The sequence below is a fragment of the Ochotona curzoniae genome, unplaced genomic scaffold (genome assembly GCF_017591425.1).
Source record: "Ochotona curzoniae isolate NIBS_2020 unplaced genomic scaffold, NIBS_Ocur_1.0 contig_66, whole genome shotgun sequence".
Taxonomy (NCBI): Eukaryota; Metazoa; Chordata; class Mammalia; order Lagomorpha; family Ochotonidae; genus Ochotona; species Ochotona curzoniae.
The window spans coordinates 18,683,801-18,699,296 of NW_024466512.1; the positions used below are offsets into that span (position 1 = coordinate 18,683,801).

The window sequence follows — 15,496 nt, forward strand, 5'->3', positions numbered from 1 at the left end:
ATTAGGCAAGATGCTTGGGCAAGGATTGCTATTTAGGTAGCAATTCTAACTAGAACAGACTACATTTTCCAAAACAATAAAGTAGGTTCAAGAATGTGTGTGTGTGTGTATATATATATACATATTTGTATATATGTATGTATATTTATGTGTGTATATATATATATGTTATGTGAAGTGAAATTAGCGAGGCACAGAAAAAAAGGCAAATAGTAGATGATCTCATTTATTTACAAGGTCACCAGATTTATTAATCATCATTGTGTTTCACTGATCGATGAGCAAGAGAATGAGGCTTTGGGGAAAGGGCTTCTCATTAACCCGTGTCCCAGAAGGGAGATGAGAGGGCCTTGTTTTTTCCACAAATTACAGATTCTTTTCTCCATGCCCAAGGTCCTTCCTCATCACAGCCGGAGCTGACCTTGCCAGGTGCTCTGCTACCCATGAAAGTCATAGAAAACCTTTCCCCAGACAACAGCAAATACAGAGGATGCCCAGGAACTGAAGCACCTGCAGACACAGTCACATCTACTCCGCTTCAGGGCAAGCATGTCAGGGGAACAACAATCTTGATCAACAACATCATGCAGCAACTTTTTAGGGGAATACTCTGAGCAGGAAACTTCACACTTCCACCTGGAGATGAGCTGTGGGTGACCAAGAGAGAGAGAGCTGAAGAGACTCAGGAAGACACACAGCGAAGCCCTAATAGCCTCTCTGGCAGATACCAGTCTTTTTGATAAAAATCTAATAATCTGTGTGATATTGGTTGTCATAAGTGGCTAACAACTACTTTGGTTAGCTAATGGCCCAAGGTGAAGAAGCCAAGAGCAGTTTCTATTGTAACTGTCTAGCATACACAGACATGATGGATTCGGGGAGAATTATGAGTACAATAAAAGTTTCAAGGAACATTTCCTCCTTCATGCATATAACCCACCATATAAACCCGTCCCTGGCTATTGTGGGGTTTTTTTTTTTTTTTGGCCACTGTGTTTCATTGGTCTTCATGCCTTGCAGCAAAGACCCACTCCCCAGTATAAATGGGGAACACGCCTGGGGAAAGTCCTTGGGATGGAGTAATGGGAAGCCCTTTTTCTTTCTCTGTCTTCATTTTTAAATGAAGTGGAAGTGTCAAGCAGAAAGTCCGACTAATTACTATAACAACAGGTACCATTCATCACAAGCCAGGCAGGTGCATGCGGTGCAGAGGAGTGCTACCACAGGGCTGAAGTTGCCATCCACAGGAAGGGCTGTGTGTGAGGCTGCACTTGGATTGACCCCTGGGACGTTGACTCAGGGAGTGCTTGCTGTCAGCAGCTAACCCACAAGTGCGCTTGTCTCATGTATGTTTGTGCTGAAAATTCTAGAAAGTTTGTCTACCTACCCCAGTTTTCACAGTGTAAATCTTTTCCCTTGGCACATTTTGCTCTTCATGCTTTCATAGGCATTTAGGCAACTATACGCTAAGCCTTGTGAATCCTTATGGTGAATTCAATGTCCCAGGGGGTTGGTTTTAGGAACTCTCTGAAACATGTATCTAATTTGACACTCAAAGATCCCCAATTATTATCTTAACAATAGAAACCTTGAAGTTGATACGTTGATAAGGAAACTGATCAATGCCAGATATTTAAAATAAGGATGTGATCAGCATCCGAGCACATGTCTTGGCTTGTGAAGGCCTGGCATGCTGCCCAAGTGGGCTGGCGACCTGATGCTTTGGGCATGCAATGATTGTATTTGGTGAACATGGTTCACCATTTTGCCTACTTATAGCCCACTTATGGCCATTCCCCCTCAGAAGGTAAACTTTATAATGGCAGGACTACAGTTACCTTGTCCCCTCACACATTTAAAAAATCATCATGAGCATGGCAGGGTAGCCTAGCGGCTAAGGTCCTCGTCTTTCACACACTGAGATATCTTATGGGTACAAGTTCTAATCCCGCACCTCCATTTCCCATCCAGTTCCCTGCTTGTGATGTGGGAAAGCAATCAAGGATGGCCCAAAACCTTGGGACCCTGCATCCACATGGGAGACCTGGAAGAGGCTCCCAGCTCCTGGCTTCAAATCAGCTCAGTTCTGGCCGTAGTGGCCACTTGGGGAATGAATCGGCAGATGAAGATCTTCCTCTCTGTCTCTCCTCTTCTCTGTATATCTGGCATTTCAGTAAAAACAAATAAATCTTAAAAAAAAAAAAAGAAACCATCATATATTTGTTGAATAAATTATGGAACAGTCATTTTTTTGGGGGGGTCATTTTTCTTTTCTGTAACAGTTCACTAAGGCAAAATCACAGAGTCTTAAACACAGAACACAACAAAGAATAATTCACCTCTGGGTTACAGACTGGCACTTTAGGCAAATGATGTGTTGATAGACTCCAGGTCTCCTCCCATACTTGGCCTTCACGGTTGGGCCCTGTACTGGCTCCAAGCTAGGAGATTGCCAAGAGCTTGTCAAGGCCCTCTTAGGTGTGGGTTGTTTCCCAGTGCAGGTTAAGCCATCACTCTATCGTTAAGAGCAAAGATGCTCCTTGCCTTCACAGAGACTTCCTAAAAAGTGATCATTCTCACCACATAGAGCATATTATTCAAAAATCATCATAGAGTATTGGCACTCCTTTTTGTTAGTTTTGCTTTCCATGATTTCATTAACCCACAGTCAACCATAGCTTACAAACTAGAAAATAGAAAATCTCAGTAACAAACAATCCATTAAGTTTACTGCATGCTGTTCTTAGTTGTGTTGTAAGATCTCATGCTATACTACCTTGAACACTTTGTCCAGTGTATCCATAATGCATATGTTACCTGCCCATTACTTTATAGCAGTAAAAAATAACATGACTTAGTACTATCCCTGAGCTCACATAACTGCTACAGGTCTTTATATATATTAATGCCACCACAGGACAAGGGTAAAAACTGTACATGTAAGAACATTAAGTCGTTAGTCCCTCGAATATCACCAATAAAGATGAGAACGCAGTTCAGCCATTTAATGACATGTTATTGATATTCCGTATCCCAAAGGCACAAAATTTTAGTTTCAATTGTCATGTGTCAAGTTTCAGGATGGTGAACATACAAAATGAGGGGTAGGGCTTCTGGTACAGTGGGGGACTCCCAGGGTGCATTCTGGGACATAGCAGATGACGGCTCAAGCTTGTGTTCCTTCGTCCCATGTGGGAGACAGTGATGGATCGCTGGGCTCCTGCATTTGGCCTGGTCCAGTCCTAGCCATCCCAGACATACAGGGATTGAACTAATAGATGGAAGATCTGTCTCTTAATTTGTTTCTTTCTCTTTCATGTCGATAGAAATAAACATTTAAAATATACAGTCCACATAAGCATACTGTCGCGCCCACGTTTCTTATCGTCCAGCGATAAGAGGCAGACGCGAGTGAAGTCTTCTGCGGTAATCTTTATTGCGCGCACCAAGATGAGGAGGGAAAGGGCTCCGACCCCGGCAGGCTGTCTGCTGTTATGTGCTGACTGGCCCCGCCTCTGCCGATGATAGGTCGGCGTCATGATTACGCAGGGTCCTGGGCGACTGGATTCGTCAGTCCCAGTGTTCATGCACCGGCCACGCCTCAGCTCACCGCGCATGCGCTAGGTGCCTGCGCAGTACCGCGAAACCAAGGTGTGGCTTTTCCGGCCGGCGCCATTTTGGGTACGGCATGTGGCCAGTACATGCAAATGCGGCTGGCAACAGCATACTATTTCAGAATTTTAGCTCTTGTTTCAGTTTGTGCCAAGGATTGTCCAAAAATGATGGTTCTAATTACAACCAATAAATTTGAAGAGTTCTTGCCATTGTTTACAACACAATGCACTTGCTGTAACCTTGGTTACAGGTATTAGGTTATTTTGTGTGCTTTCAGTTCCACATGTAAAACATTCTAAATATGTGGTTATTTAATCCTTCCTCAGATCTTCCAACAGTGATAATGATTCTTTGATTTGTGTTATGAAAACAAGACTAGGACCACCAACTACAAGAGTTTCTACTTGTTACAATTTTAGGATTCTCCAAAGCAAATAGGAGAGGTGTCTGCCTGATCAGGTGTCTGCATACCCGTTGCAATAGAACAGTGCTAAAAACAGCTTGATCAGTAATGTGTTAGGCAAACTTTCCAATAATCCATCTATTTTAGCATCAGTAAACTCTGAGACACAGATGAGTTTTTCGAGTTGGGATACTAGAGTGGTCATACTGAACTTGACCTCTGTGTCCAATTCCAGTAAGCCTGGACAGAGGGTATAAAGAAGTGCGAGGAAGTGAAGATGGAATGGTTCACACTACTTACAAACCACATGCAGGAAGAGGACAGCTGTGTCTGAGCCCAGGTTGTTCTCTGCATAGGCTGTCACTTGGAAGATGCCTGCACTCTTATACACATGCTTGATGCCATCCTCAATGGGACTGAAGTTGGCATAGGACACGGCAATCCCATCCCCAAAGTCAAGCTGGATGTTCGTCCTTTGCAGATCACCCTGCAACAGGAAGCAGCAGTTGGCCTGGGGTTATTCACATGGTCCAGTCTGATTCCTGGTGCTTCAGGATCCTCTCCTCTGGACTTACAAGTTCACCCAGAGGGCTAAAATACCTTACATACAAACTTAAAGTTTTTACCTGACACCCATCACATACTACGGCAGGCACAAGGGGCTGTTGTCTTCCCTGTATGCCCAAACTGGAACAACCCGAGTCACTGTGACTCCAGCAAAAGCAAAGTTATTGATAGGAAAAGTCATGAGCTTCACTGTCTCCCTCATATCTGGTTAAATCCTTACTCTTTATGGTTGATATAAGAGTCATAACAGCGATAGTTCAGAATCAAGCAGTATCTTCACAGTTCAGAATTACAGAGGATAATATTATTCTCACTTTACAAATGAGAAAAAAACAGCAGTAGGCCACTGCAGTAGCTAGCAGCAGAAGACAACTTTCAGACACAAGGTGATTTTCCACTGGGGTTTCTGACCTCAGTGCTATGGTTGTGGTGGCCCCTGTCTTAGAGTATTTATTACAACGTCCCAAGAACTATGCTAACCACCTAACACAAATCAGAGCACTTTAAAACGACTTGTGGAAAATGGAATTAGAAGACAAGTTTGTTTTGGGGACCAACATTTTTGAAATCCTTCAAAGATCTTCAAACAGGTCCATGAACATTGTGTACAACAAAAACATTGTATATCCATTGCCAAACATGTATTCTCCAAATTAAAATTTACATCTTAATTCCATTTTCCATGGACCTTCTGAAGTCTGCCTATATTGCATAATGCCACCTCCAAATAGTAATACATGATTGTAGGATTATTCCTATTCCACAGATATATATCGCATGCATGCATCTAAATTTCATCTCTGTTGTCTTGTTAAGAGCTTCCTTGGTCTATCCCCTTCTTCCTTGAAGCCTCTTTTGATCATCCCAACTGACAGATAACTCTGCCTTTTGAAAGTCACGGAGCTCCTTAGGCTTTGCCTGGTGGAAGGACGTGAATGGTTCAGCTGAACACACCTTAATACTTCACACCGAAGTGTCTTAACAGCCATTGTTAGATAAACTCCATCCTCCCTGTCCCTCTTCCCATTCTATTGGGCCAACAATTTAGATTAATGCAATGAACTTGATCTTGAAACAAAGACACTGGACGAAGAATAAGCACTCCCTGCTCACGGACAAAGATGGAGAATAGATTAGAGAGAAAGACATCCCTTTGGAATTATGAGCCAATCCTTCTGCACCGTGAAGTGTACCAATCACAGTTTCACTTTTCATCTCCTTCTCCATGGCAACCCTGCTGTGAGTGAAATATTGATAGGTGTTTTCTTGCCCCCCACACAATGTCAACTACCCTTGAGTTTATGAATATAAATTAAAGTGGAAATGAACTAGATGTAATTCAAATGGATAAGATCATGGTTCTTCATATCCATTCAGGAGAAGGCTTTTAGAGCCTTGGTCCTTGAAACTCCCTAAGTGGAAATGTGATAATGACCCCCCGGAATCTTTAAGTTGTGTAATTCAAACACCTGGTGTCAGTGAAGGCTGAGGAATCTGTCAACCCAGGATAAGGAACCTTCACTGTCCTGTCCGGTGTGGTCTTGACTTGAAAGGTTTCTGAAATGCTCATACTAGTGGAAAAAAATAAAAGCCTCCTGGCCAGCTTTGTTCCTGGGGGAATTTTAAGAGCACAGAGCAATTTGCATACAAATTTGTCCATCAGGCAAGCCTCGCAGCTCCAGGACTTCAGTCAGTCAGGAGGCTCTGAAATATTCCTGGTTGGGGAAGCAAGGAGCAGAAGCAGACATGAGAGCTATTTCCATCCTAAAATGCATGGACACAGTCTGATTTTACTGTCCAAATTGCAGAAGACACTGAAAAGACACTAAAAAGTGAACTAATGAAGCAGGTAGCTGATGGAAAAGCAACTAATAAAATATTCTTTACAAAGTTTAAAACATTTCATAATTTCCCCCTTCCCTCTGTTCTTACTTTCAAGACCTTTTCAGCTTTGTGGGGATCGTCAAAATAGTGGGATTAGGGTTAGGTTAAACCAAATGAGGTTGTAAAAACACAACCGATGAAATATGGATTTATTTTTTTTGGATAAGCTTTCACAGAACTTAAAGAAAACCTTAAATATATCCATAACTTCATGCCCAGAGACAAATATGGTCCCCATTGCGGACTGGGATGAATGGATCATAGTCCCTAAATGCCCTTGGCTTTCTCATCCCTGGCTGTCTACTGTCCCAAAGTCCAAGTTTCTTGCCATTGCCATTCCTGTAGTGCTCTGTGGGAACACAAGATCTTTCTTGTCTTCCCTGTGTAGAAAAAGGAGGTGGCTGGCTTGTTGTGAATTCTGACCTCAGAGACCCACATGAGCACCTACCTCTTCCATGAGAATGATGAAAGTTGCATTGTGTCCCTGCTCTGCCACCAGGCGCCCATCAGTCGTCACCACATGGAGGCCCCGAGGAGCTTTTCCAGGGCACAGCTGGGCCTTGGCAGTATATTTGTCCCGGAGTCCATCTGTGCAATTGTTGGATACGATCCTCCTGTACCTGAAGAGAATTGACAATCAACAGTGGTGTTTTTTGTACTGTGTGTGTGTGTGTGTGTGTGTGTGTGAAGAGTACAAGACAGCAAGAATAAGACTGACACTACATCCAGCTGCCCCCAAAAGCCAAATCTAAAAGAAGACTTTCATCTGTGAATCTAGACAAATGCTGAAGAGCTGTAATCCCTCCCCCCCTTCCTCGCCCCGTTCAGAAGAGCCATTCCTTACACATCATTATTGATCCTACCTGGGGAGCCACAGATCAGATCAGTGTCTAAAGCAGCCAAGAAAAATCAATGTCTGACTCACACGCAACAGAGGAGATGGCAGACTACTTGGGGGATTGCCAGGCGGTGGTAAGCAGGAAGAGAAGTGCTTTTGTATGTAAGCAAGGTCTTGATCTGTTTCCCTAGAGCTACCCCCAACTTTTTCAGTATCAGAAGGCAGGTAGAATATCAAACTTTCAAGTCTCACTAGCTAAGAGGCTTTCTTTCTGTCTTTTCTCCACCCCCAGGACATTAGTCCTTCTCCAAAATCTAACTGGGCTGTTGGAGCCACTGAGCTATCTCATAGGATATTTTCTCTTCTTAATAATATTTCGTTTCCTACTCAATTCAAACACCAGTGCAGAAGCACAAGCTTGATATTCATTCAATCCAATTGAAGAGGATTGAGGAGGTGGGCATGGAAATACTTTTCTACAAAATGCCAGGAGCTGTGACAATAGCATCATTGTGTAGAATGATTTCATTTCACCTTCTTGCTTACCAATCCCAGCATGGGAATTCAAGCCAAGAGTCTGCCTGCAGTCCCGGCCTGCGTGATCAACTTAATTTCCATCTGATAGCCTATAGTAATCAATGCTCTGCTAAAATTACAGTTAGTAAATAGAACATCACCACTAAGACCACCCTCATCATCACCATCACATCACGCTTTCTTTCATTCTCTATGTCAGGAATAATTATCCAAGCGAAGCATGTTGCCTTTGTCTCAAAGGACTTGAGGACAGAGATAGCCGAATTCCTCTAGAACGATATTGGTCCTACAGTACACCTGACAATGTCTCCTGGGGTGCCCACAGTACCCCCATTTAGAGATCTTAAAGGCCTATAAAGTTAATATGATAACTGTAGTTACTACCCGTAGTTACTGCTCAGATGAAATTACCATGTATCCTCTTGATGATACACAGCCTTCTACATTGACAGATTCTAACAAGAATGACACCATGCGTAAGGTCTTCCAAAAAATGAAGTCATCCCAATCCCAGATCTCCCCAGTCAGAAGCTGCACTGGAACAACAGCACCGGGTGATACATGGGACTATTCAAATTTGAGAAGTTCTTTCTTAAGCCACCCATCCACTTGGCAATTCTCTTGTAGGTCATGAGGGCTGCAGAGAAGAGCTGACACCACATCTCTTGGGAACCCTTATCAAGCATTTGTGAATGATGGTTAAATGGACAAAGAAAGAAGTATACATGTGATTGGAGAATTATTAGAAATGCGCATTATCCTGGGAGTTTCTTACATGCAAATTGTTCGATTTCCAGCATCGGTATCTTAGGGCATCAGGGCACACATCACTAGAGAGCCTCATGTGTGCATATCACTCATAATAGTTTCCTGTGCTTGAGGCCCAATAAACTAGGAAGCACCTATTTTAAGACAAAGCTTCCTAATCAAATAATGATAATGTCTATTAGAGGCAAATGGCAGAAGCACTGAAATCTGGCAACTGGAAAATCTTCGGATGTTCCTCAAAATGAGTATTTTCAATAAAGAGCTCATGTGTTCCCCAGAAGTCACCTGCCACAAACACACTGTATTCTCCATATTCTTCAATATTGTTATTCTCTAAATATATTTCTCTATATATCTATTTATCTCCGTCTACAATACTGCCCTCCTTAAATTCAACTACAGGGCAGTGGAAAAACTGTGAGTTTGCTCAGGTATTTCACTTACCCAGTGCTGTTAAGGTAGCTTTGGCCAAGGCTGCAATCCTTTGATGGGGACGCTGGATTATACCAGAAAGCCGGGACACACTGGCTTTCTCCATGTCTCTCATAGCCATAGTCACTGTCAGGAAAGAGAAATAATGATTTCCATGTGCCAATGCTAAAACATCCAGAAACACAGAGAAATTCACTTGTTCCTATTGCTATCTGAAGGGTTACAACACACATTGATTGAAATACCCTTAAGGTGGCAATTCATCTTACTCAAAAATGGATTTTTCTTCTGTATTTATTTGTGTATTTTAGAGAGAGTACATGAGTAAGAGTGAAAGCAAGAGATAGAAGAGAACGAGTGCATTGTCAAGAGACAAAAATTATGTGCAGGAGTCAAGTGGCACATCCAGGTAGTCCAACATAGGATGCAGGCATGTTAACCTCTGTCTTTATTACTAGGTCAAACTCATTTGCCTCTGTATTTTTAAAGTAGAAATGACATAAAATCATCCATATTCCAGCCTACAGAGAAAAAATGGTGAAAATTCTAGGCTTAAAAGGGTACATGTTAAAATGTGACAGGTGCATCACATTCAGGTAGGTGTCATGTGTGCTCAATGTTTAAAAGCTTATTTTGGATCATAACAATGTTTCTGAAACGAGTAAATGACAACTGAGATGACATCTTAAAGGTCAAGAGATTGAACAACATATTCAATATATGTTGTTTCAGAATTGATTTTAAAGATTGACATTTTCCCTACAAACTCAAACATAAATATGCATGTGCTTTCACATACACACAGCCATTCAAAGGTTTCTTTACACAACACGGACCGCTATTTCTCTAAACACTCTAAAACTAAAGGTTTTAGATCTCTAAAACTAAAAGGAAACTAAACTAACTGCAGCTCTTTCCTGTATTTCTGCAAATTCAAGCCATAATAAAATGAAGCGAAAAAAAAAAAAAGGCAGATATGATTCCCTTGTCCATCGTTCTCTACTGAAAAAAGAAAAGATCACAGAGCAATGTTGGAGAGGATGCCCCCATTCCAAGTCCAAGCAGTGCTTCCTACTTCTTGGAATCTTACAGACTTCCAGGTGTGTAATGTCGAGGTAGAAAAAAAAAAACCAATAAAGAGTATAAGAGGGATTGTTGATCTTGTAACCTGCCAGAGGTCACCGAGGGTGGCTTCTCTGGCAAGAGAATGCATGCTTCCAAGTCAAGCCTGTGCAAGCATCCCCTGAAAGCCACAGACTAGGAAGAATGGTCTAATGTTTGGATTTTGATCCACGGAATGTTAATGACGTACAAGACAGCAGGGGAAACCACTGATTCAGCACGCACCCTCCTTTCTCTTTCTGCTGCCACATCTGCTGAACCAAGATTTTGTGACAGTCAAATAAAAACACAGGCAAATTATTTAGATCTATATCTAGGATATGAATGCAGGAGAGATGGAGATAAAAATTTAATTCTGCATTTATTTTTCACTCAATATACACTCTTTCAGATAGAAGTGATATGACAAGTCCTTTCCTCAAGGGAATTTTCTGTTTTGGGGGGAGACAAGGATGACATACCACAAATTCATCTACCAAGAAGAATCATGCAAGAGGTAGCACATTAACAGTACAGTAAAGAAATGCCAAGTGGAATACATACACTTTCTACCCAGTTTGACTCCTACCCCACTTTCTCATCTTTCTTCCAACAAATCTCCCATCTGAGAGCTCCTGGCCAACACTTCCAGCTTCTTTATTTTTATGTTATGTTCTGGGCTTAAAACACTCTCCCTTTTGTATTTGATAATCTCCTATTCATTCTTCTTTAACATCAAGGTCATACAATGCTATTCCTGATTTCTCATACAAACTTTTGAGACCACCCTGAATTGGAAATTATAAAGTGGTGGCTACTAAAGAGTAGGAATCTTAGTATTACAACACTATACAAATCTACAACAGTGGCAGGACAGGGATGTTAATAATGATTTAAAGAGTGAACATTCCAATTGCATCAGAAAACAGTCATACTAAATGATCCATTGCATTGGTTATGTCTCTTTAGGAAGACTGGGAGCCCACAATTCATTGGTACAATAATGAGGACCACAGAGAGTATACCCCCTGGAGCTCATCAGAAACCTATGGAGTGAATACTAGCTCTGATGGACTACAAAGAGACCAGCTTTGACACGAATGTGCTTAAATGAAAGTGGAAGGAAGGAGAGACAGAGACATGTTGGCCAAGCAAATATTTTCCCAAGCCTCTTAATCAACTACAGATCTCCCAGTCTGACAGTTCCTAAGGACTCTGCTGCGCCAGCCTGAACAGCTTTTGTGAGCTGACTGGTACAATTTCAGAAATTCTGCATGTTAATTAGCAATTGTTGAAATTGGTATCACAATTAAATCACATGAAAATTTAATTATAAAAATTATGTTAAATGGGCAATGACTATCCCAAACACATTAATTCATAATTGCTGGATTTTATTATTACTATATAATATAGCCTATATTACACATAAATATTAAATTTTGATATTTTTATGCTCTTGAGATTACATACATCTATGTACCTGGATAGTGAGAATCATACATAGTATAGATTATTAGATGTTATTAGAATAATAACAACATAGAATGTGCTACCACCTGTGCCTTCCCAATTCTGCATTTCCTGAGGTTAGGCTGGTAACTTCAATTTTTCTAGATGGGGTACATGTCCAGCAATCAGCATTTATTTGTTTGTTCTTAGAGAACAGATAGTTAACTATTGCCAGCACACTTCCACCTCCTCAAACATTTTCTTTCTAAGGATTATTTGTCCTCAGAAACCCTAAGCCCTGGTGTGTCTGCACAAGTTACAGAAAATTCCTCATTGCTTTACGAGGTGAGCCTGATGAATGTCCTGTGCTCTCAGAAACACAGATATTTGTGAAAGACACATTTTCTCTGAGACAGCATTGGGAGGGAGAGAGATATTTTCATGTTCTCCACTAAAGGCAACCATATTTAGCAGCTCTACTTGGCCCTGCTACCCGCTGTAATAAAGGTGAATCAGGAATACTGTTGTGCCCCCAACGAGTAAGATCACCTTATTAGTATTTAACAGTATTTACAGAAACAGGCTGCCCTAATGTGCGGTCTCATTCATTAATTTCTGCTGAATGTATATTAAAACCATCAACATTCTTCCCCACTCCAAAGTCCGCATGGTTGAGAGAAGCCAGCAGATCCAGCTGCTGACCCAGCTTCCCAGGAATGGGATTTATCATGAATTGTGAGGAATGGATAGAACATACCAGAAGGTCTGATCTGCCTCAGGAAAGTGTACTGCCACAGAGTCTGCAAACCCACAGGCAGTTTCTTGCAAAAAGAAAGAAAAAAGTCACCTCTGTGGCTTTCTTGGCTATAAAGCTTCCAAGCTTCTAAAAGTTTAGCTGAAAATTTGGTCGTTTCCCAGGACCTGGCCCCATACAGGCAAAAGTCTTAGACCCTAAAAGAGCAGCAGGCAGGATGGTCTGCAAATCCAAATCCCTTTGAATACCAGAAAAGGAAAGAATACATACATTCCTCAGGTCTAATCTGCTCACGTGGTAGACTAAAAACAAAAAGCCGAAAGAGCAGATGTGACTTTCCAAGGACTACACAGCTCTCTGTGGTAAGAACTACTGTACAGCACGCGTGCATCACACAGGACACACAGCAGCCATCAGGGATGGGCCCCTGGCTGCCAGGGATGACATTTGACATTTCTTGGAGCAAAGAAGACGCATATTTCGTCTGGACATCCTGAAGGGCTGTCCAAATCTCAAGCTATGCACAGACCTCTTCTAGCCTCACGGATCGCATGCCTCTATCTTGTCATCTGGCAGTTCAGATTCTAAGACTAGTTCTGTACGGACAGTACAACATGATGGTGAGGCTGGGGTCAGCTGATGGAGCCTCAAAGAACACACAGCTTTGCTGTTGACAACCAAAGCAAGGGATTAACGATTCATGTGTTCAATACTTTGGCTTATGCATACAGCTATGGAGAAAATTAAATCCACACACACAGAAATCCACACAGAAAATTAAATCCAACCCATGTCAGAAATTGTTGCGAAAACTAAACTCAGCAATCATCCTTTGAATATTTCTCCTAACTCCTTGTACTCATTTGCCTGACGCCCCTAGCAACCAACAATCTTCTCATCTATCTGTTAGTCCCATGGCAATTACTCTGAAGGACCGCCTACCCATCCATGTACTTAGTATCAAGTCTGTGTTGCTCCATCAGTACTGCCTACAGGAAGCCTTCCTTGAGTGCCACAGCTCTCTGTGCTCTCTGCTCTATTTCCAGGGTTTCCTGCCAGGACCAGCACTGCTCAGTAACGTCCCATGATGATGGAAATGGTTTCTGTCTATGCTGGTTAATGCGGTAACTTCCCACCACTGACACTGAGGGACAGACACTTCAAGTTTCTTTCATTTTAATGCCAATAACCACATGCCACTACTGCCTCCTATAATAGACAGTATAGTTCTGGACCATAAAGTTCAGCACTTAATTATATTCTATTATTTTTGTTATCGCTTCTTTGAGTGCAATAACTCTAGTTTACACATCATTGACTTGTCCACTATAGAAAAAAGGAAGACATTCTTGTTGGCCTAATGCTAAAAACTTAATGGACTTCAAACCTACGTGAATTCACGTGCCACAGCACGCTGAAATCTCTTCCTGTCTTCAAACTCACGGAAGGATTTGTTCAGTGGTTCTGGCACCATGCTGGACATGGTTGGTAAGAACTAAGAGCTAAGTCTAAGGACTCCAGTCTCAAATTACTATCATCTTGAATGATCAACATATCATCTCCTTTTATTCATCTATAAAATGCTTCTGATAAATGACTGTCCTTCAGGCAGTTATCGAGAAGGCAAAATAATCTCCTTTAGGCTTAGTGTAATATCTGGTATAGAGCAGGTTCCCAGTAGAAGTCATACATGAGTGAACAGCGGTTGGATGGGTAAGAGTTTAACTTCTGCCCTGACCTGCTTTCTCAGCTACAAATGCATTTGGGTCTCCCAGAAGGTGACCCCTTCCAGAAGCCCTCATGTGACTCCAATCTTATGGTCTCTGTTTCTGACAATCCGCTCGTCTCTGACAACATCCGACTGCAGCAAGAATCCATCCCTGGCCTCCTCACCAGGGCCAGGATAGACGTTACTACACAGGTCTCTCTCTACTGTAAGCTTGGGGCTAGGGGATTTATGAAGCTCTTAAGTGGAAACATCGATATTTATGCAAAATTCATACTTATGACAGATACTCCAGTGAAAAGTAGAGAAAGCCAAAAGCATTCTACCAGTAAATGCTTCTGGGAATCTATAAAAGCTCAATTTTTTCAAGTGTTGGAGAGAGATGGGTGGAAATATCCTTCCTTTGAAAAGTCAGGTTACATTTCTCAATTCCTCCACCAAAGAGGAGGTATTCCCAATTGCCATTTCCTCCAGTACAAACAGATTAAACTAGGTTATAACCTCTCCCCGCTGTCTCTGAGACATAAACTTGGCCTGGACCAATCAAATGAGCACACTCTGATGTGGTTTAGGGAAACTATTAAGTAGAATGTGCGTGATAACTGCTGGCACTGACTAAGCTGGCATTCTCGATTCCTTGGTTATAGTGCTCCCTGGTAGGGAAGACCACTGGGAAGGGGACAAAGCTATGAAACTTGCCACATACTGACTTCTAACTTGAGCATTAGAAGACCACATCAATCTTCTGGAAATTTGCACTTCTCAAATAATACCTATGTTCCTGGAAGCTGACTTCAAAGTTTCTCAAGTTGTTCCACTGTCCTGCAAAACCATGGCAAATAGTCTAGAAATTTCAGAAATCAACAATTGCTTCATTCATACTTAGCAGTAGTGAAAAGGAGCCAGCAGGGTGAAACAGTAGTCTGGTTCTCTGCCTTAGGCACTGGCATCCCTATGAGCAGCAGTTCATGCCCAGGCTGCCCCACTCCTGATCCAGCAACCTGCATCACTACTCCTGAATGCGGTTATGAGCATGATTCAAGTCCTTGGGCACCTGAACCAATGTGCAAGATCTGGAAAAGCTTCTGATTCTTGGCTGTTTGAACCAGCCCAGCTCTGGTCATGGCAGCCATATGGGGAGAGAACAAATGAATAGAAGAGTTCTCTCTCTGCCTCTCCCTCTCTGTGTTTAATTCAGATTTTCAACTTAAAAATAGTGAAAAAAAATGTTTTTCAGTCATGTGGGTTTTTTGTTGTGGCTCTCGGGTTATGATCATAAGCATCTAGCTTTGTCTCTGTGCTGCTCTACTTCACACTCAAGGAAGTAGTCTACCTGCTTTTTAATACAAAGTGTGACTGGCCATCGAAATTCAGTATTCACCAATCAACAAAAAGTCCACAAAACTTTAATGATCACAC

At 41.9% G+C, this 15,496-nt stretch overlaps 1 protein-coding gene across 1 annotated transcript in view; it reads right to left on the reverse strand.

Annotated features, from left to right (window-relative positions):
- Positions 1-15,496, reverse strand: part of SORCS3 (sortilin related VPS10 domain containing receptor 3) — a 546,072-nt gene that overhangs the window by 28,773 nt on the left and 501,803 nt on the right. Inside the window, exons 17-19 of the mRNA XM_040991786.1 lie at positions 9,057-9,170; positions 6,918-7,089; positions 4,319-4,505 (exon numbers count right to left, since the gene is read on the reverse strand). Of these exons, the coding sequence (XP_040847720.1) occupies positions 4,319-4,505; positions 6,918-7,089; positions 9,057-9,170 (473 nt within the window). The remainder of the gene's footprint in view (positions 1-4,318; positions 4,506-6,917; positions 7,090-9,056; positions 9,171-15,496) is intronic.